Genomic DNA, 21,319 nt, shown 5'->3' on the forward strand with positions numbered 1-21,319 from the left:
ATGCCGGAGGAACTCAGCAGGCCAGGCAGCATCGATGGAAAAAAGCACAGTCGACGTTTCGGGCCGAGACCCTTTGGCAGGATTTCCAGCATCCGCAGATTTCCTCTTGTTTTTGTTTCCGGTTAATAGGTGCAGACTTATTGGTCCAAAAAAGCCTGATGCCATTCTCTAAACCTCAATCTTAAAAATGCCAGAGGAACTCAGCAGGTCAGGCAGCATCTACGGAAAGGAATAAAGAGCCAACATTTCGTGCCAAGACCTTTCATCAGGACGGGAAAGGGAGGGGGGGCAAAAGCCAGAACCAGGTTGGCGGAGGGGAAGGTGGGTGGGGTGGACTCCTGTATCTGCAGTCTCTGCTGATGTCTCCAAAGCTGTCTGGTTGCTTTCATCGTGTGCAATCAATTTAGAGGGGAGTGGGGTGGAGGTACGTCTCTACCAAAGGTGGTGAAAGGCACTCCTTCCAATCACTGGGTGTGGACATTCCACTGAAACTACATAGATTCAACAGATGAATGGTTCTACTTTTATCACATTGTTAATGGTGTATCTCTGCCATGTAATGCACAGTTCAGGGCAGATCTGTTTTATCTGAATACATCTGGGAAGTCTACAGTTTGTACTGATAGGCTTTTAGAGCAGACTGGTATTGAATATTCAAAGTGGTTCTGCTAGTTGTGTAGTGCCATTGTAAATAATTCTATAAGTTTACCTGACTATATTCTGAATGTTAAAGTAAATGACCACAGCAAATGAAACTGTTGCCTTTGTGTTCAGGAAATACAAGAAGGTGATGAGAGACACAGATCAAATAGAGAGGCAGAGACTTTTTTGCCAGGGCTAATACAAAGAGGTGGGTGACAGGGAGGATATACGTCTGGCTAATAAGAAGTGGATGGTGGGGTGGAGATACCTCTCTATCAAAGGAGCTGTAAGGTGCTCCACTTGAATGCAGGTCACCCTTGGGCAAGGTGTAGCACCTGCTTAGCCCACCTCGCCTGCGCTCAAGATCACATGAAGCAACGTGAGTAGGTGGTGGAGTGTTGTATGAGCAGCTGGTGACAAAGTTGGTGCACAAGTCCTGGTCATGTGACCACTGACACTAGGCAGACAATCTCTGAAGAGTATTGATAATGGCTGGGGTCACCCATCTTGTAAAGACACTGCCCAGAAGAAGGCAATGGCAAACCACTTCTGTGGAAAAATTTACCAAGAACAATCATGGTCATGGAAAGATGACATGACACATAATGAATGATAAATTAATTTAGAGATCATTCTGGAGTTATGACATCATGGAAAGTACAAATGGAGTAACTGCAATGAGAACCTGTCTTCAGAAAATAAAACCAGCACACAATTTAACTTCCAATTGATACTTCGTAGCTGCTGTAAACCAATCACTGGGTGTGGGACATAACTACATAGGGAAACACAATAGATGAATGGTTCTACTTTTATCACATTGTTAAAGTTGTATCCCTGTCACGTAATGCACAGCTCAGGGCAGATTTGTTTCATCACTTAACCTTCCAGTTAGCTATAAATTCATGAAGCCGTCCCTCAACACTAACAAGAGGGGTGTCTGGCTTTTAGAACAGACCAGTATCAAATATTCAAAATGGTTCTGCTAGTTGGAATGTGCTGCCATTGTAAATGAGTAATTCTATAAATTTTTATATTCAAAATGTTAAAGTAGGTGATTTACAGCAACTGAAGCTGCAGTTAAGCATTTATTATCTGGTTGTTCAAGAAGGTGATTAAGAGACATAGATCAAGTCAAGAGCCAGGGACTTCTCCCAGGGCTAAGACAAAGAGATAGGACGGGAGATACAGTTTGTCTCTACCAAAGGAGGTACAAGACTTTCTTTCCCTCCACTGGCCTGCAGGTCCCCCAATCAGGGTCACGTGAAGCCATGGGAGATGGTGGTGGATGGTCGTGTGAACAGCTGGTGCACATCAGCGACCACTAACTCCAGGCAACAATCTCTGAAGTGTATTGATAATGGCTGGGGTCACCCATCTTGTAAAGGCAGTGGCAAACCACTTCTGCAGAAAAAATTTGCCATAAACAATCATGGTGATGGAAAGACAGTGATCACCCACGGCATACGACACATAACTGATGAATGAATATGTGAGGGCATCATTTTTAAGGTGTTTGGAGGAAATTATAAGGGGGATATCAGAGGTAAGTTCTGTACACAGTGAGAGGAAAGAGCATGAAACTTCCTGCTAGGGGTGGGGACAGAGGCAGACACCATAAGATATAGCAGCAGAATTAGGCCATTTGGCCTTTCAAGTCTGCTCCACATTCACTCGTGCTGATCCAATTCTTCCAGTAATCCCACTCCCCTGCCTTCTCCCCATACCCTTTGATGCCCTGGCTAATCAAGAACCAATCTATCTCTGCCTTAAATACACCCAATGACTTGGCTTCCACAGCCGCTCGTGGCAACGAATTGCACAGATTTACCACCCTCTGACTAAAGTAATTTCTCCACAGCTCTGTTCTAAATGGACGTCCTTCAATCCTGAAGTCATGCCCACTTGCCCTAGACTCCCCTATCATGGAAAATAACTTTTCCATATCTAATTTGTGCAGGCCTTTAAACATTTGGAATGATTCTATGAAATCCTCCCTCATTCTCCTAAACTCCAGGGAATACAGCCCCAGAGCTGCCAGACATACCTCATGTAGTAACCATTTCATTCCTGGAATCATTCTCGTGAAGTCCAAATCTGTTCCGCCATTTCATCATGGCTGATCCATTTTCCTCTCAACCCCAGTCTCCTGCTTCCCCCCACCCCCCGCATAGCCCTTCATGCCTTGATCAATCAAGAATCTATTACCCTCTACTTTAAATATACATAAAGACTTGGCCTCCACAGCTATCTGTGGCAAAGAGTTCTACAGATTCACCACTCTCTAACTAAAGAAATTCTTCCTCATCTCCATTCTGAAAGGATGCTCATCTATTCTGAGACTGTGTCCTCTGGTCCCAGACTCTCTCAGCATAGCATTCTCTCCACAGACACTATCAAGGTCTTTCTCCATTTGATAGGTTTCAATGAGGTATTCTGAACACTTCATCATGCTTCTGAATACAGGCCCAGAGATATCAAATGCTCTTCATATGATAAGTCATTCAATCCTGCAATCATTTTCATAAACCTCCTTTGAACCCTCTCTAGATTCAGAATATCCTTTCTAAGGGGCTCACAACTATAACTATATAGCCATATAACAATTACAACACGGAAACAGGCCATCTCGGCCCTTCAAGTCCGTGCCGAACACTTACTTTCACCTAGTCCCACTGACCTGCACTCAGCCCATAGCCCTCCATTCCATTCCTGTCCATATACCTATCCAATTTTTTTTTTAAATGTCAATATCGAACCTGCCTCTACCGCTTCTTCTGAGTAAAGAAGATCCCCCTCGTGTTACCCCCAAACTTTTGCCCCCTAACTCTCAACATGTCCTCGTTTGAATTTCCCCTATTCTCAATGGAAAAAGCCTATCCACGTCAACTCTATCTATCCCCCTCATAATTTTAAATACCTCTATCAAGTCCCCCCTCAGCCTTCTAAGCTGCAAAGAATAAAGATCTAACTTATTCAACCTCTCTCTATAACTTAGGTGCTGAAACCCAGATAACATTCTAGTAAATTTCCTCTGTACTTTCTCTATTTTGTTGACATCTTTCCTATAATTTGGTGACCAGAACTGTACACAATACTCCAAGTTTGGCCTCACCAATGCCTTGTACAATTCCAACATTACATCCCAACTCCTATACTCAATGCTCTGATTTATAAAGGCCAGCATACCAAAAGCTTTCTTCACCACCCTCTCCACATGAGATTCCACCTTCAGGGAACTGCTTACAATACTCTACCCGAGGCCTCACCAGTGCTTTCTGAAGTCCCAACATTATGTGCTTGCTTTTATACTCTAATCCTTTTGCAATGAATACTAACATCACATTTGCTTCCTCACTCCAGAATCTACCTACAAATTAACCTTTAGAGAATCCTGCACAAGGACTCCCAACTCGCTTTGTGCCTCGTTTTTGTCTTTTCTCTCCATCTAGAAAATAGTCACTTTCACTTCTTCAAAAGTGCATGACCATACACTTCCCGACACTGTATTCCATCTGCTATTTCTTTAACCGTTCTCCTAACCTGTCTAAATCCTTCTTTAGCCTCTCTACTTCCTCAAAACTACCTGCCCCTCCACCCATCTTCATATAGTCTGCAAACTTTGCTACAAAGTCATCAATTTCATCATCCAAATAATTGATATTAACCTACAAAGAATCGGTCCCAACACGGACCCCTGTGGAACACCACTATTCACCGGCAGCCAGCCAGAAAAGGCTCCCTTTATTCCCACTCTTCACCTCCTGCCAATCAGCCACTGCTTTATCCATGCTAGAATCGTTCCTGTAATACCAGGAGCTTGTAGCTTGTTAAGCAGCCTCATGTGTGGCACCTTGTCAAAGACCTTCTGAAAATCCAAGTATACAACATCAACCAATTCTTCTTTGTCTATCCTGTGTGCTATTCCAACAGATTTGCCAGACAAGGTTTTCCCTTGTGGAAACCATGCTGACTAGTACCCATTTTATAATGTGCCTCTGCATACCCTGAGACCTCATGCTTAGTAATAATCCTAAATGGACATTGAAACCATCAACGCGAGCCCACTTTTTTTAAAAAATAAAAAGTATTACTTCTGTTTTGCACTATTTTAATCTATTTAACGTACAGTCCCTATAAAAAGTGTTCAACCCCACCCCCCAGTAAGTTTTCATGTTTTATTGTTTTACAACAGTGAATCACGCTGGATTTAATTTGGCTCTTTGACACTGGTCAACAGAAAATACTCTTTTGTATCAGAGTGAAAACAAATTTCTACAAATTGGTCTAAATTTATTACAATTATTAAACACAAAATAATTGATTGCATAATTACTCACCCCCTTCAAGTCAGTATTTAGTAGATGCACTTTTGGCAGTAATTACAGTCTGTGAGGATAGCTCACTATTAGTTTTGCATATCCGGACACTGCAATTTTTCTCCATTCTTCTTTACAAAACTACTCAAGCTCTGTCAGATTGCACGAAGATCGTGAATGAGCAGCCCTTTTCAAGTACAGCCACAAATTCTCAATTGGACTCAAGCCATTCCTCTGTAGCTTTGGCTTTAAGGTTGAGGTCATTGTCTTGTTGGAAAACAAATTTGCTAAGTCGCAGTTCTCTTGCAGACTGCATTAGGATTTCCCTGTATTTTGCGGCATTCATTTTACCCTCTACCTTCACAAGCCTTCCAGGGCCAGTGAAGCATCCCTACAACATACTGAAGATTTTTATATATATCACACACACCTACTGTAATTAATTTACTTATTTTTTTCTTTCTTTCTATATTATCATGTATTGCATTGAACTGCTGCTGCTACGCTAACAAATTTCACAACACATGCAGGTGACAATAAAGCCGATTCTGATAATTGACTCCCAACCACTGAGGAGAGGCTAATTAGCCTACAATTTCTTTTCTTCTGCCTCTCTCCATTCTTGAAGAGTGAAGCGACATTTGCAATTTTCCAGTCTTCCGGAACCATCCTGGAATCTAGTGATTCTTACCGATACCGCCACAATCCTTTCAACCACTTCTTCTAGAACCCTGGGTGTACACCATCTGGTTCAGGTGACTTATCTACCTTCAGACCTTTTAATTTCCCAAGAACCTTCTCTCTAGTAATGATGCCCAACACCTGGAACTTCCACCATATTGCTGGTGTCTTCCACAGTGAAGACCAATGTAAAATATTTATTCAGTCATCTTCCATTTCCTTGTTCTCCATTGCTACCTCTCCAGTATCATTTTCCAGCAGTCCAATATCCATACTAGCCTCTCTTTTATACTTTATGAATCTGAAGAAACTTTTGATATCCTCTTTATTACTGGCTGGCTTACTTTTATATTCCATCTTTACCTTTATAAAATGACTTTTCTTGTTGCCTTCTGTTGGTATCTGAAAGCTTCCCAATAAGCTAACTCCTCACTAATTTTTACTCTATTATATGCCCTCCCTTTGGCATTGACTTCTCTTGTTAGCCATGCTTATGTCACCTATCCTCTAGAATACTTCTTTCCTCTTTGGGAAGAATGTATCCTGTGGCTTCCAAATTTCCTCCAGAAATTCCAGTCATTGCTACTCTGCCATCATCCCTGCCAGTGTTCTTTTCCAATCAATGCTGACCAACTCCTCTCTCATGCCTCTGTAATTCCCTTTGCTCCATTGTAATACTGATACATCTGACTTTAACGTCTCCTCCTCAAGTTTCAGCTATCACTTGCGCCTAAGGGTTCTTTTATCCGAAGCTCTTTAATCAATTCTGGTTCATTGCACTACACCCAATCCAGAATAGCTGATCCCCTAGTGGGCTCTGAAGATCACACAGGCACTCTAGAAATTCCCCTTCCTGGAATCCAGCACCAGCCTGATTTTCCCAATCTACCTACAGATTGAAATCCCCATGACCATTGTACATCATTGCCCTTTTGGCATACATTTTCTATCTTTCATTGTAATTTCCAGACCACAAATTACAACTGTTTGGAGCTCTGCATACAACTCCCATCATGGTCTGTTTACCTTTGCAGTTCCCTAACTCTATCCACAATGATTCAACACCGTCCAACCCTATGTCACTTCTTTCAAATGATTTGATTTCTCTCTTTTTTTTAAACCAACAAGGTAACGCCACCCCTCTACCTTCCTGCCTTTCCTTTTCATACAATGCGTATCTTTGGACATTAAGCTCCCAGTTATCATCTTTCGGCCATGATTCAGTGAAGCCTACAACATCATACCTCTCAACCTGCAGCTGTGCTGTAAATTCATTAATCTTATTCCGTATACTGCATGCATTCAAATCTAGCACCTTCAGTCCTGTATTGACCCTTTTCGATTTCGTCCACCTTATACATTACAACTCCTCCTGTTGACTGCAATTTTGCCCTATCAACAACCTCTCCTCCCTATACATTGCATGTGTTTGTAAACCAGCTACCTCATCTTCAGCACGATCATCCATCTTTCCTACGATACTTTTTGCATTGTAAGAGAGGCAGTTCAGGACCGTGCTCATCCCTTTTATATAACCATATAACAATCACAGCATGGAAACAGGCCATCTCGGCCCTCCTAGTCCGTGCCAAACTCTTAATCTCACCTAGTCCCACCTACCCGCACTCAGCCCATAACCCTCCACTCCTTTCCTGTCCACATACCTATCCAATTTTACCTTAAATGACACAACTGAACTGGCCTCTACTACTTCTACAGGAAGCTCATTCCACACAGCTATCACTCTCTGAGTAAAGAAATACTCCCTCGTGTTTCCCTTAAACTTCTGCCCCCTAACTCTCAAATCATGTCCTCTCGTTTGAATCTCCCCTACTCTCAATGGAAACAGCCTATTCACGTCAACTCTATCTATCCCTCTCAAAATTTTAAATACCTCGATCAAATCCCCCCTCAACCTTCTACGCTCCAATGAATAGAGACCTAACTTGTTCAACCTTTCCCTGAAACTTAAGTGCTGAAACCCAGGTAACATCCTAGTAAATCATCTCTGTACTCTCTCTAATTTATTGATATCTTTCCTATAATTCGGTGACCAGAACTGCACACAATATTCCAAATTTGGCCTTACCAATGCCTTGTACAATTTTAACATTACATCCCAACTTCTGTACTCAAAGCTTTGATTTATAAAGGCCAGCGTTCCAAAAGCCTTCTTCACCACCCTATCTACATGAGACTCTACCTTCAGGGAACTATGCACTGTTATTCCTAGATCTCTCTGTTCCTCTGCATTCCTCAATGCCCTACCATTTACCCTGTATGTTCTATTTGGATTATTCCTGCCAAAATGTAGAACCTCACACTTCTCAGCATTAAACTCCGTCTGACAACGTTCAGCCCATTCTTCTAACTGGCATAAATCTCCCTGCAAGCTTTGAAAACCCACCTCATTATCCACAACACCTCCTACCTTAGTATCATCGGCATACTTACTAATCCAATTTACCACCCCAACATCCAGATCATTTATATATATTACAAACAACATTGGGCCAAAAACAGATCCCTGCGGCACCCCACTAGTCACAGGCCTCCATCCCGATAAACAATTATCCACCACTACTCTCTGGCATCTCCCATCTAGCCACTGTTGAATCCATTTTATTACTCCAGCATTAATACCTAACGAGTGAACCTTCTTAACTAACCTTCCATGTGGAACTTTGTCAAAGGCTTTGCTGAAGTCCATATAGACTACATCCACTGCCTTACCCTCGTCAACAACTTTATTCCCAACTTTGGCTGAGATCTTAACAATATCTGCCTCCAAAACCTCTCCACTAACTGTTCTGGCACTCTGGTTTCATCCTCTGCAACTCTAGTTTAAACCCCACCATGCAGCATTAATAAACCTACCTGCTAGGTTAATAGACCCCTCCAGTTCGGGTGCAAACTGTCCCTTCTGTCCAAGTCCCACCTTCCCTGGAAGAGAGCCCAACGATCCCAAAATCTTGAACCCTCCCTCTTACACCAACTCCTTAGCCACGCATCTTCCTAGTTCCGGTCTCACTCGCATGTGGGATGGATAGCCACCCTGAGATTACAACTCTGGAGATCCTGCTCTTTAGCTTAGGACCTACAGTATCTCCCTGAACTCCCTATGCAGAACCTCGTCAATCATCCTACCCATGTCATTTGGTATCTACGAGGACCACAACTTCTGGCAGTTAACCCTACTTAAGAATGCTGAGAATTTGATTTGAGATATCTCAGACCCTGGTCCCCTTGAGGCAACATACCATCCAGGAATCTCATTCTCACCCACAGAACCTCCTGTCCATTCCCCTAACTAATGAATCCCCTATCACCACACTGTGCCTCTTCTCCCCCATGCCCTTCTGAGACACAGAGCTAGATTCAGTACCAACCACTGTGACTTTCCTGTTAGGTGAACCACACCTCCCACCCCCAAACAGTATCCAAGGTAATATACCTGTTGTTGAGGAGGGTGGCCACGGGATACTCTACACTGGCTCCCTAATCACTTCCCCCTTCCTGACTATCACCTAATCTCAAGTCTCCTGCACTTTGGGTGTAACTACCTCTCTATATGTCCTGTCACCCCTTTAGCCTCCAGAATGATCTCCGGAGCTCATCCAGTTCCAGCTCCAACTCCTTGACGCGGTTTGTTAGAAGCTGCAGCTGGATGCGCTTCTCGCAGTTGTGGAAGTCAGGAACACTGGCGGGCTTGGGTGGCTTCCCACATCCTGCAAGAGGAGAATTCCACCATCCTGCCTGGAATCTCTACTGTCCTATCCGAGCAGATATAAAGAAGGGAAGGGAAAAAGATTTAACTGAGTACTTTCCTTTTCTCTGACTGAAATCTCTATTCGCTGAAGCCCAGACAACGCACACTCTGCACCTGCCCTTACCTTCCTTTAATTTGCTCTTGCTAACTAATCCCAAATGCCAATTTGACCAAATGCTGGTCAAAGCTCCTTTTTGCTGTAGCAACACACTGCTGACTTTTCTACTCAGGCAGTCAACCGGAGTGAAATCCCCTCCTTCCGACGTTCAGGTTGGTCACTGGTCAAAGAACTCTTTCATTTGGAGCATTTAAGAATCTCTCAGAAAGTCATGTGGATGATAGAAAAATGGAGGGCAATGTAGGAAGGAAGGGTGGCTTAGAGCAGGTTAAAAGGCTCTTAATAACACTGTGTACTGTGCTGTACTATACTGTTCTACATTTAAGACATCTTGTCAAGAGAGTGAGTAACACTGGTGTGCCACAGGGATCTCTACTCTCTCTACACCCATGACTGCGTGGCTAGACATAACTCAAACAGCACCTATAAATTTGATGATGATACCACCATTGTTGGCAGAATTTCAGATGGTGACAAAAGGGCACAGAGGAGAGAGATCTATCAGCAAGTTGAGTGGTGTGGCAGCAACAATCTTGCACTCAACGTCAGTAAGACCAAAGAGCTGACTTTGGACTTCAGGAAGGGTACAATGAGGAAACACAAACCAGTCCTCAGTGGGGTCAGAAGTGGAGAGGGTGAACAATTTCAAGTTCCTGGGTGTCAATACCTCTGAGGACCTAACCTGGAAGTATTGGAGTATAAAAGTTGCATTGTTTGCTGTGTAACCAAAACTATGTAGTCAGCTTTGAAATTGCTATTTGCTATGCCTGTATCCAATTTAGTAGGAGAATGAAATCTTAAGAATGTCGAAGACAATGGTGTGTTAATGAGAGGTAGCTAAAAGATGTAGATTAGAACAGGATTAAGTCAATGGGTAGAAACAATAGTGGCGGATGTACTTGTGATACGCAACTGTAGACCGATTGGATATGCTAATACAACTAAACCAGGAGATCGCTGTAAAAAATGCTATGTACAAGGATCGGTGGGCAATCAGCGACTAGCTCAATGACTGTCTCAGCTTTGATTTGCAAATTAAAGTTTAACCCTTCTTGAATAACCTTCTGCGTCTCCTGGTCGTTTGTGGGGCACGAGAAACCACGATATATTGATGCAGCTATAAAGAAGGCAAGACAGCAGCTATATTTCATTAGGAGTTTGAAGAGATTTGGTTTGTTAACTAAAACACTCGAAAACGTGTGAGGTGGAGACAGTCAGCAACTTTAAATTCCTGGGTTTTCCTATTTCAGAGAACTAGCTCATACTGTAAGTGCAAGCACGAAGAAAGTACCGCAGCACCTCTACTTCCTTAGGGGTTTGCGGAAATTCGGCATGGCAGTATCAAACTTTGACTAACTTCCATAGATGTGTAGTGGAGAGTATATTGACTGGCTGCATCACAGACTGGTATGGGAACCCCAAACCCCTTCAATGGAAAATCCTAGGAAGAGTTCATCACGGGTAAAGCCCTCCCAACGGTAGGACAACTACCTGAAGCGCTGGAAAGCAGCATCTATCATCAGCGACCGCACCACCCAGGTCATGCTCTCTTCTCACATTAGAGAGGTGGTACAAGAATCTCAGGACTCTCACCATCATGTTCAGGGACAGTTAATACCCCTCAACCATCATCAGCCCCGGAACCAATGGCGATAAGTCAACTTCACTTGCCCCAAGTTTGAAACGTTCCCGCAACTTATGGACTCACTTTCAAGGACTCTTCATCGTGCTCTCGATATTTGTTATTTATTTATTGTTTTGTATTTGTACAGTTTGTTGTATTCTGCCTTCTGGTTGAAAGCCCTAGTTGGGCGACCTTTCATTGACTGATTATGTCCTGGTTATTATTCTGTAGATTTGTTGAGTATGCCCACAAGAAAATGGATCTCAGATTGTACATGGCGACATACATGCACTTTGATAATAAATTTACTTTGTACTTCGAACACAGACTGTATGCAAAAGTCAAACTGTACAAATACAAAAAAAAATTGAGAACCTGAATCTCAATCTTGAAAATACAACATAGCACTTCTTGCACCAACATATATTTGTTCCAAATTGCATTTTCAGGACAGTACAAAAGTGCCGTCTTTCTTTTTACACTGTCTTGTATGAGTTGTGGGTTGTTTGAACCCATCTGCAGCTACAACTAAGGTTTTCACCGTACCTCACACCGTGCTCGTACACAATAAGCAAGCGCCCGTATACCTTCTCCGCCTTCCTGATGAGGTTCCTGATCGCCTCCTTACAGCTGTAGATGAGCTCCCCGTAGCTGGGCTGGAAGTACACTTCCACCTGGGTCATCCCTCGGTACCAGTTGTGCGGGAAGACCGGCCAGCCCAACTCCAGGTCGGGAACCGCCACGTCCGAGACATCGGGGAAGTAGGTCCCGGTGCCCTGGGAGTCGCAGAAAGACTGGTCGAGGGACTCGCCGCACAACTCGGAGGGTCTAACGGCGGAGCCCAGGATATCGGCGATCTCGTCGGCCGACAGGAAGCCCGGCATCTTCTCCCGGTGCAGGAAGGCACGGTAAGCCTCTGGACCGCCGGCCACTAATTCCTCCAGCGCCAGCCGCTGGCTCTCGCTGTAGAAGTCCCGCACGCCCACCTCCTGCTTGGCCGCCGCCGTCCATCGCGACACCACCGGGAAGTCGTCCAGGCACTGCGAGTCATTCATGGTTGGGACGGGCTGAGCGGCCGCAGGGACCCTCGCTACTGGACCGGTGGCTTTCGCTGCTGCCAACAGCAAAACTTTCCTCCGGGAAAGTACTGGTTGGCTTCGAAACCTTATTAAAGTTTCTGTAAGCTGTCCTGAAACCTTCTGGTCTTCTGGGTGTCCCTTCCCCCCACCAAAGCCCCGCGTTAACAGGCTAACGTTCCTCAGCGGACATCAACCCCGCCTCAAAGCTCCTGTCCCGGCTACAGATACAAAGCATTCAAACATCCCGACTCCAGAGGCGATTGGCTACCGCACTTGCACTCTCCACCCACCGGGGCAGTCTCAACCTAGTGTACTTCTTTTCAAACGGATTTTCCACTCAGCGACACCGGGATTGGTTCCTTACTGAAATTCATCCGAAAACAAGCCGGGGAGGGGCTGGGATGGGTGAAGAATCGTCATTATAATGAGCCTTGGGCGATCATGACTGATTGTTCTTGCAAAAGTTTTCTACAAAAGTGGTTTGCCTTTGCCTCCTTCCGAGCAGTGTCTTTACAAGACGTTTTCAACACTCTTCAGAGATTGTCTGCCTGGAGTCCGTGGTCACATAACCAGGACTTGAGATGGGCACCGGCTGCTCACATGACCATTAACCACGTGCTCCCACGGCTTCACATGACCCTGATACCTCGCCCAAGGGTGATCTTCAGGCTAGCGGACGGGTGGAGCACCTCACACCTCCTTTGGTAGAGATTGTGTGTCCATCCCCGCCAGTTTATCACCAGGGCGGGGGTCGCAAACGTGGCTCTATTAGTTTTAAGGAATAGAATACAACTTCAAAGAATTGACTATGAATGTGAGAATGAAAAGGCATTGCCACGGTTTCGTCTTGTAAAATATTTTATTATGTATAAAGTTTATTTTGATACAAATAATAGATTCTACCTGAAAAGGATAATTCCCTACGTAATGCAGATACTCAAAGATCATGAGGGAGCCAATTAACGACACAGTGTGTTCTTTCATCATGTCTGAAGTATGTTGTGAACTACCAACGTGAGTGAAATGCAGAGGAGATGGCACAGAATTTGCAAATCAACGCAAACAATAAAACAGTTTATGGATAAATATTGCTTATGGCACAAGGACAATCTCCTGGCTCTTAGACTAGAAATCGAAGCAGGTGTAGCTTTTTATATACACAAAGATTCGGCAAATGGTGGAAATCCAGAACAGCACACACCAAATGCTGGAGAAACTCAGCAAGTCAGGCAACACCTATGGAGAGGAATAAATAGTTGACATTTCAATTGAAGACCTTTCATCATGCATCCTGAGAAATGATAGATCTCCACTTCAAAAGTCAACTGTTTGTTTCCCTCCATATTTGCTGAGTTCCTCCAGCATTTAGATAGACACATGGACATACGGAATGGTGGGATGTCAATCACGTGCAGGCAGAAGGAACTAGTTTAATTTGACATCATGTTGGGACAGACATTGTGGGCTGAAGAGCCAGCGCACCAAACAAATTCTATTTAAGTACAGGACTTGAGAATAAGATGGAAATTATCCATGAGTGAGCAGTGATAGGATGTTTAAATCAGGTTGATTATATTCTTAAGCTCCTGTTTTCCTGGAGGGAGCTTGTGATTAAGTGGCCTACCAACAGAACTATTAGGAATACGATCCCATTTGGCAATATTTCTTTCTTCCCTGGGGTCTGAGTTAATTACTTCCCACTGAGTTCTGGAGCCGATTTTATTTGATGAGATTTGATGTGAAGCACTCTTTTGTAATCATGTTGGTAGTTGTCCTTACAGCCTCAGAGCCTCAGATGCATGCCGCATCACAAGATTTGCTCCTCAAAGCGCTTCAGCAAATTTTCAGTGGTATAATTAGACTGTGTGGTAGTCACCTTGTGTACAGATACTCCTGCACCTAGTGTCACTTTATGTACATACAGTCTATGCATATAAACTAAATTTATGTATTTATATTTATTGTGTTTTTAGATTGTGTTCTTTGTGCTTTGTGTTTTTTATGCTGCATTGGATCTTGAGTAATATCAGTTTATTCTCCTTTATATTGAAGAATGATGATAAGCAATCTTGAAATAAATATTGAATGTTGAATCTTGATTGAACTCATCTTCCCCGGAGATACTTAATGTTAAGGCGCTACTAATTGCATATTTAAATTTTATAATATATTTAATTTATTTATTTATAATAACCAATGGCTGATTTTTTTTTGCATCTTGAAGGCTTTAATTTCTGTTGATGTCATTTGGGAACTTACTGGAATAATGGCTCCTTACTTTAGGATGGCAGGGTCGAGATACATTTCAACCAAAGGAGGTGTATGACGCTCCTTCCCTCTGCTAGTCTGCAAGTCACCCTTGGGCAGGGTTTAGCATCCCCCTCCTACTCCCAGTCAGGGTCACGTGAAACCCTGGGAGGTGGTGGTGGATGGTCGTATGTGCAGCTGGTGTATATCACAAGTCCTGATTATGCAACCACTGATGCCCAGCAGACAATCTCTGAAGAGTATTGATAATGGCTGGGGTCACCCGTCTTGTAAAGACACTGCCCAGAAGAAGGCAATGGCAAACCACTTCTGTAGAAAAGTTTGCCAAGCACAGTCATGATCATGGGACCATGATTGTCCATGTCATACAACACGGCACATAATGATGATCTCATACAACATGACACATAACGATGATGACGACTTAGTACCAAGGTCAGCCAGAATAAAAACAAGGTAGTTCTAACAGGGAGGTAGAAATTGGTAAGAACATCCCTTCCCTTCGTCAAACTGGATTTTAATCTGGGATTTCAGTTATGAATTTAGTCATTTTTAATTTTTTAATTAAATATTAACTTTATTTGTCGGATGTACATTGAAATATACAGTGAAAGGCACCATTTTCATTAATGACCACAGCAGTTTGTGAATTATGCTGGGTGTAGCCGTAAGTGATGCCATACTTGCAGCAATTTACTAACCCTAACTTGTACATCTTTTGAATGTGGGAATAAACAGGAGTACCCAGAGGAAACCCACGTGGTCACAGGGAAATGTACAAACACCTGACAATCAGTGGTGGGAATTGAACCCCAGTTGGGATCACTGGCATTGAAATGGCGTTTCACTAACTGCTGCGCTACTGTGCATGTAAGTATAATAATATGCTGAACTGAAAGAGGAAGTTGAAAGTCTATGGAACATGAACAGGGTATACATTGTCCCAGTAGTAATATCTACAACTAATGTCATCCAAAAGTCACTACACAATAGTATTAAACAATTAGGCCTACACAGCAATATTTATGAAAAGCCCCAGAAAGCCACAATAATAAAGACTACTAGAATAGTCGGAAAGTTCCTAGGAATAGAGAAATGAGCTTCCTTGGCTATGCCCATACCTCAGGATTTGCCAGTGTGAGCTGAGGAAAGAAATGTTCGAGTTGAGTTGTTCTCTGATCTTGTCAATCCATTTGCGATCATCAGTGTGCTGTTCATTTGTGGGGATCCCCCTCCCCCCCGAGTGCTTGGCCTTTGGATGCCTATCAATCTGCCGATTGGTCGTCATTATGGAAACCCAACTGTGATCTAGGAAGGTGGTCTGATCGCCGCTGGGTTGCACAATGAACTTTGAGCACTTTCATTATTATTAATGTATCTATTGGATTATGATCACGGGTCTGTTACTATCCAGGCGCCCAGAGCACAGTCAGCTTGAGCACTTCCATCTGAGTAGACCAGCACCCAGTTCTTGACCACAAGTACAATAAGCTTCCCATTAGCTGCTGGAGAGTGCTTTGAAGCTGTCGAACAGCTACTTAAACCTCAGCTGATTCACTCCTCTCTAACCAAGGTACACAGCCAATAATTTTTGTATGTCCTTGCCTCAAGCATTTGCAAAGCTGTGGAGCGAACTTGGAGCCTTCTATTATTAACAGTTAATACACTGTAAGAATGCAGCAGCTACATGATGGAGGGGGTGTTGGGTTTAAGAGCAGCATTTAAACAGAGACACATTCCTGACTGAAACATGGGCTAATAAATATGTTTGAGAAAGAATGCTGTTGCTAGCACTGGCCTAGATTTTATTCTTGCACGGTGGCAGGATTTTTTGTCCAGTCGGCATGATAAAGGGAGATATTTTTGTCAGTCACGTGGAAAAAAAATATGCTCTTTATTGCGGGGCCTGACGTCATAAGGTGAAAGGACGCTACAGATTTCCAGGGTTTTGAAATTTGACACTGAAAGGACTTAAGTAAAAACATAAGATACCAGACACATAACACGCTGGAGGCACTCCGCAGCCCAGAAAGCATCTATGGAGAGAAATAAATAGTCAACATTGTGGCCTTGACCCTGTATCAGGACTGGAAAGGAAGTGGACAGAAAGGTCAGAAGGTGGGGGAGGGCAGAGAGAAGAGAGGGAGGAGTAGAAGTGGGCAGGTGAGGTGAAAGATGAGTGGGTGAGTGGGTAGATGGGAAGCTGGGAAGTAATTGGTAGAACAGATAATTATAAGACCATAATATCTAGGAGCAGAATTAGGCTCTGCCATTTCATCACAGCTGATCCAATATTCCTCTCAGCCCAATCTCCTGACTTCTCCCTATATTGCTTCATGTCTTGACCAATCAAGAATCTATCTACCTGTATATACTTAAAGACTTGTACTCCACAGCTGCCCGTGGATGAACCAGGAGGTATTCATCTGCTGAAGGCTAGATCTGTGGCATTCAAGTCTGGCAACCCAGGCCTGTACCAGAACACCAGGTATGTTTTGCAGAGGGCAATTTCAAGGGTGAAGAGGCAATTTTGAATGAGGTTAGAGGTGGTATCAGATGCACGACAACTCTGGCAGGGTCTGCAAGACATTACTTCCTACAAAGCGAAACCCAATAGCATGAATGGCAGTGATGCTTCACTACCAGATGAACTGAACGCCTTCTATGCACACTTTGAAATGGAGAATACAACTACAGCTGTGAAGATCCCTGCTGCACCTGATGACCCTGTGATCTCTGTCTCAGAGGCCGATGTTAGACTGTCTTTAAAGAGGGTGAACCCTCGCAAGGCAGAAGGTCACGATGGAGTACCTGGTAAGCCCCTGAAAACCTGTGCCAACTAACTAGTGAGAGTATTCAAGGACATTTTCAACCTCTCACTGCTACGGGCAGAAGTTCCCACTTGCTTCAAAAAGGCAACAATCATACCAGTGCCTAAGAAGAATATTGTGGGCTGCCTTAATGACTATCGCCCAGTAGACAGTGATGAAATGCTTTGAGAGGTTGGTCACGACTAGACTGAACTCCTGCCTCAGCAAGGATCTGGCCCCATTGCAATTTGACAATTACCGCAATAGGTCAATGGCTCTCCACACGGCTTTAGACCACCTGGACAACACAAACACCGACATCAGGATGCTGTTCATCGACTATAGCTCAGCATTGAATATCATCGTTCCCACAATCCTGACTGGGAAGTTGCAGAACCTGGGCCTCTGTACCTCCCTCTGCAATTGGATCCTTGACTTCCTAACCGGAAGACCACAGTCTGTGCAGATTGGTGATAACATATCGTCTTCGCTGATGATCAGCACTGGTCCCAACATATTGGTGTAATTATAAAGAAGGCAAGACAGCGGCTATACTTTATTAGGAGTTTGAAGAGATTTGGCATGTCAACAAATACACTCAAAAACTTATATAGTTGTACCATGGAGAGCATTCTGACAGGCTGCATCACTGTCTGGTATGAAGTGGCTATTGCACAAGATCGAAAGAAGCTGCAGACGGTTGTAAATCTAGTCAGCTCCATCTTGGGTACTAGCCTACAAAGTCCCCAGGACACCTTAAAGGAGCGGTGTCTCAGAAAGGCAGCATCCGTTATTAAGGACCTCCAGCACCCAGGGCATGCCCTTTTCTCACTGTTACCATCAGGTAAGAGGTGCAGAAGTCTGAAGGCACACACTCAGCGATTCAGGAACAGCTTCTTCCCCTCTGCCATCCGATTCCTAAATGGATGTTAAAGCTTTGAACACTACCTCACTTTTTTAATATACAGTATTTCTGTTTTTGCACGTTTTTAAAAAATCTATTCATTACGTGGAATTGATTTACTTGTTTATTTATTATTATATTTTATTTTATTTATCTTTTTTTCTCTCTCTGCTAGATTAAATAATGCATTGAACTGCTGCTGCTTAGTTAACAAATTTCACATCACATGCCAGTGATAATAAACCTGATTCTGATTCTTCTCTCTAGTAATGATAACTTCACACTTGTCATGTCCCCGACACCTGGAACTTCCACTACACTGCTAGTGTCTTCTAAAGTGAAGACTGAAGCAAGATATTTATTCTGTTTGTCCCCCATTACTACCTCTCCAGCATCAGTTTCCAGTGGTCTGATATCCACTCTTGCCTCTCTTTTACTCTTTATGTATCTGAACAAACTTTTGGTATCCTCTTTAATATTATTGGCCAGCTTACTTTTGTAATCTATCTTTACCTTCTTAATAACTTTTTAGTTGCCTTCTGTTGGTGTTTGGAAGCTTCCCAACCCTCCATCTTCCTACTAATTTTTACTCTATTATATGTCCTCTTTTTAGCCTTTATGTTGTCTTTGACTTCCCTTGTTAGTCATCTTTCCTTTAGAATACTTCTTCCTCTTCAGGATGTATATATCCTGTGCTTTCTGAATTGCTTCCACAAAATTCCAGCCATTGCTGCCCTGTCATCATTCCTGTCAGTGTTCTTTTCCAGTCAGTTCTGGCCAACTCTTATCTCATGCCTCTGTAATTTTCTTTACTGTACTGTAATCTAGCTTCTTCTCAAATTTCAGGGTGAATTTCATTGTATTATGATTACTCTCCCCTAAGGATTCTGTTATGTTAAGCTTGTAATCAATTCTGTTTCATTGCACAACTCCCAATCTAGAACAAATGATCCTCTAGTGGACTCAACCACCAGTTGCTCTAAAAGGCCATCTGGTAGGAACTCTAGAAATACCCCCTCCTGGAATCCAACACTAATATGATTTTCCCAATCTACCTGCATATTGAAGTCCCCCATGACTTTTGTAGCATTGCCCTTTCTGCATGCATTTTCTATCTCCTGTTGTAATTTGTAGATCACATCCTTTCTATTGTTTTGGGGTCTTTTTTACCCTTGTAGTTCCTTAGCGCTATCCACAATGATTCAATCACCTTTTTCTGCTGATTTGATTTCATTTTTACCAACAGAGCAAAACCACACCCTCTGCCTTCCTACCTATCCTTTCGATAAAATGTGCATCCTTGGACATTAAGCTCTTAGCTATAAGCTTTCAGCCATTATTCAGTGATGCCTACAACATCATACCTGCCAATTTGTAATTGTGCTGCAAGTTCATTGATCTTATTCCATTTACTGATGAAGGTTCTTGGCCAAAAATGTCAACCCTTTACTTCACTCCTTAGATGCTGCCAGACCTGCTGATTTCCTCCAGTGTTTCGTACGTGTTGCTCTGGATTTCCAGCATTTCTTGTGGTTAGAAGGTTCTGGATACAGTCATCAGGTCAGGCAGCACCTGTGGAAAGAGAGATTGCAGATCTTGGAATGTGGGTCACACCCAAGATGCTGGAGGAACTCAGCAGGTCAGACAATACCTGTGGGGAGAATTGGGGAGGCAATTATTTGGGTTGAGAAACATAAGGGAGTCATGAGTTTGTCAATTAGTCCTAGAGGAGACTGGCACATGATATAAAGTTCAAAGTTCAAATTAAATTTATTATCAAAGTATATATACGTTTCTTTTTTCTTCTTTTTTTTTCTATAGGGATATGTTGGGGGAGGGGGGGAAAGGTTGATTTTTTTTTTCCTTTCTGTAACCTATTTGAAAATTCAGTTTAAAAAAATCTTTAAAAAAAGTATATATACGTCACCATATACAACCCTGAGGTGCATTTTCTTGTGGGCATACTCAATAAATCCATAGAATAATAACGATAACAGAATCAACGAAAGACCGCACCAACTCGGGCGTTCAACTAGTGTGCAAAAAACAACACACTGTGCAAGTACAAAAAGAAAAAACTAATAGTAATAAATAAATAAGCAATAAATATCGAGAACATGATTTGAAGAGTCCTTGAATGTGAGTCCATAGTTGTGGGAATGTGTCAATGATGAGGCAAGTGAAGGTGAGTGAAGCTAGCCCCTTTGGTTCAAGAGCCTGATGGTTGAGGGGTAATAACTGTTCCTGAACCTGGTGGTGTGAGTTTTGAGGCTCTTCCTAATGGCAGCCCATGAGAAGAGAGCGTGTCCTGGGTGGTGGGGGTCCCTGATAATGGATGCTGCTTTCCTGCGAGATTAATTTGTGTAGATGTGTTCAATGGTTGAATATAAAGTAGGGTTTGCATGTTTCTCCTGCTGAGGTTGACCTGTTGTGTTCCCCCATCTTGTTTGTTGCTCTGTGGAAAGTGAAACAGTCAAATACGTTAAAAATATAAAATGTTAGCTTTGTTTCTCACATGTGCAGACCAGCTGGCAGATGTTCTCACTGACATCTTCAACATCTCCCTGAGCAGCGCCACTGTTCCAACGTGCTTCAAGGCCGCCACCATCGCCCCGTGCCAAAGAAGTCTTCAGTGTCCTGCCTAAATGACTACCGTCCCGTTGCACTCACATCCATCATCATGAAGTGTTTCGAGAGGCTCGTCATGAGGCACATCAAGACCCTGCTGCCCCCCCATACTGGACCCCTGCAGTTTGCGTACCGTCCCAACCGCTCAACAGACGACGCCATTGCCATCACCCTCCACCTGGCCCTAACCCACCTGGACAAAAAAGACACATACGTTCAGATGCTGTTCATAGACTTCAGTTCAGCATTCAACACAATCATCCCTCAGAAACTGATTGGAAAGCTGAGACTACTGGGCCTGAACACCTCCCTCTGCAACTGGATCCTAGACTTCCTGACTGGGAGACCTCAGTCAGTCTGGATCGGGAGCAGCATCTCCAACACCATCACACTGAGCATGGGGCTCCCCAGGGCTGTGTGCTCAGTCCACTGCTGTTCACTCTGCTGACCCATGACTGTGCTGCAACACACAGCTCG

The 21,319-nt window shown here is 43.4% G+C and overlaps 1 protein-coding gene across 2 annotated transcripts in view; it reads right to left on the reverse strand.

The window, feature by feature from the left end:
• Nucleotides 1-12,813, reverse strand: part of fam83d (family with sequence similarity 83 member D) — a 33,990-nt gene extending 21,177 nt beyond the window's left edge. Inside the window, exon 1 of one of the 2 annotated variants that reach the window (XM_059980831.1) lies at nt 11,741-12,813. In XM_059980831.1, coding sequence (XP_059836814.1) covers nt 11,741-12,208 — 468 coding nt within the window. In that variant the 5' untranslated portion in view covers nt 12,209-12,813. The remainder of the gene's footprint in view (nt 1-11,740) is intronic. The other variant, XM_059980830.1, reaches the window with a different exon arrangement.
• Nucleotides 12,814-21,319: the final 8,506 nt, after the last annotated feature.

The sequence above is a fragment of the Hypanus sabinus genome, chromosome 9 (assembly GCF_030144855.1).
Source record: "Hypanus sabinus isolate sHypSab1 chromosome 9, sHypSab1.hap1, whole genome shotgun sequence".
NCBI lineage: Eukaryota > Metazoa > Chordata > Chondrichthyes > Myliobatiformes > Dasyatidae > Hypanus > Hypanus sabinus.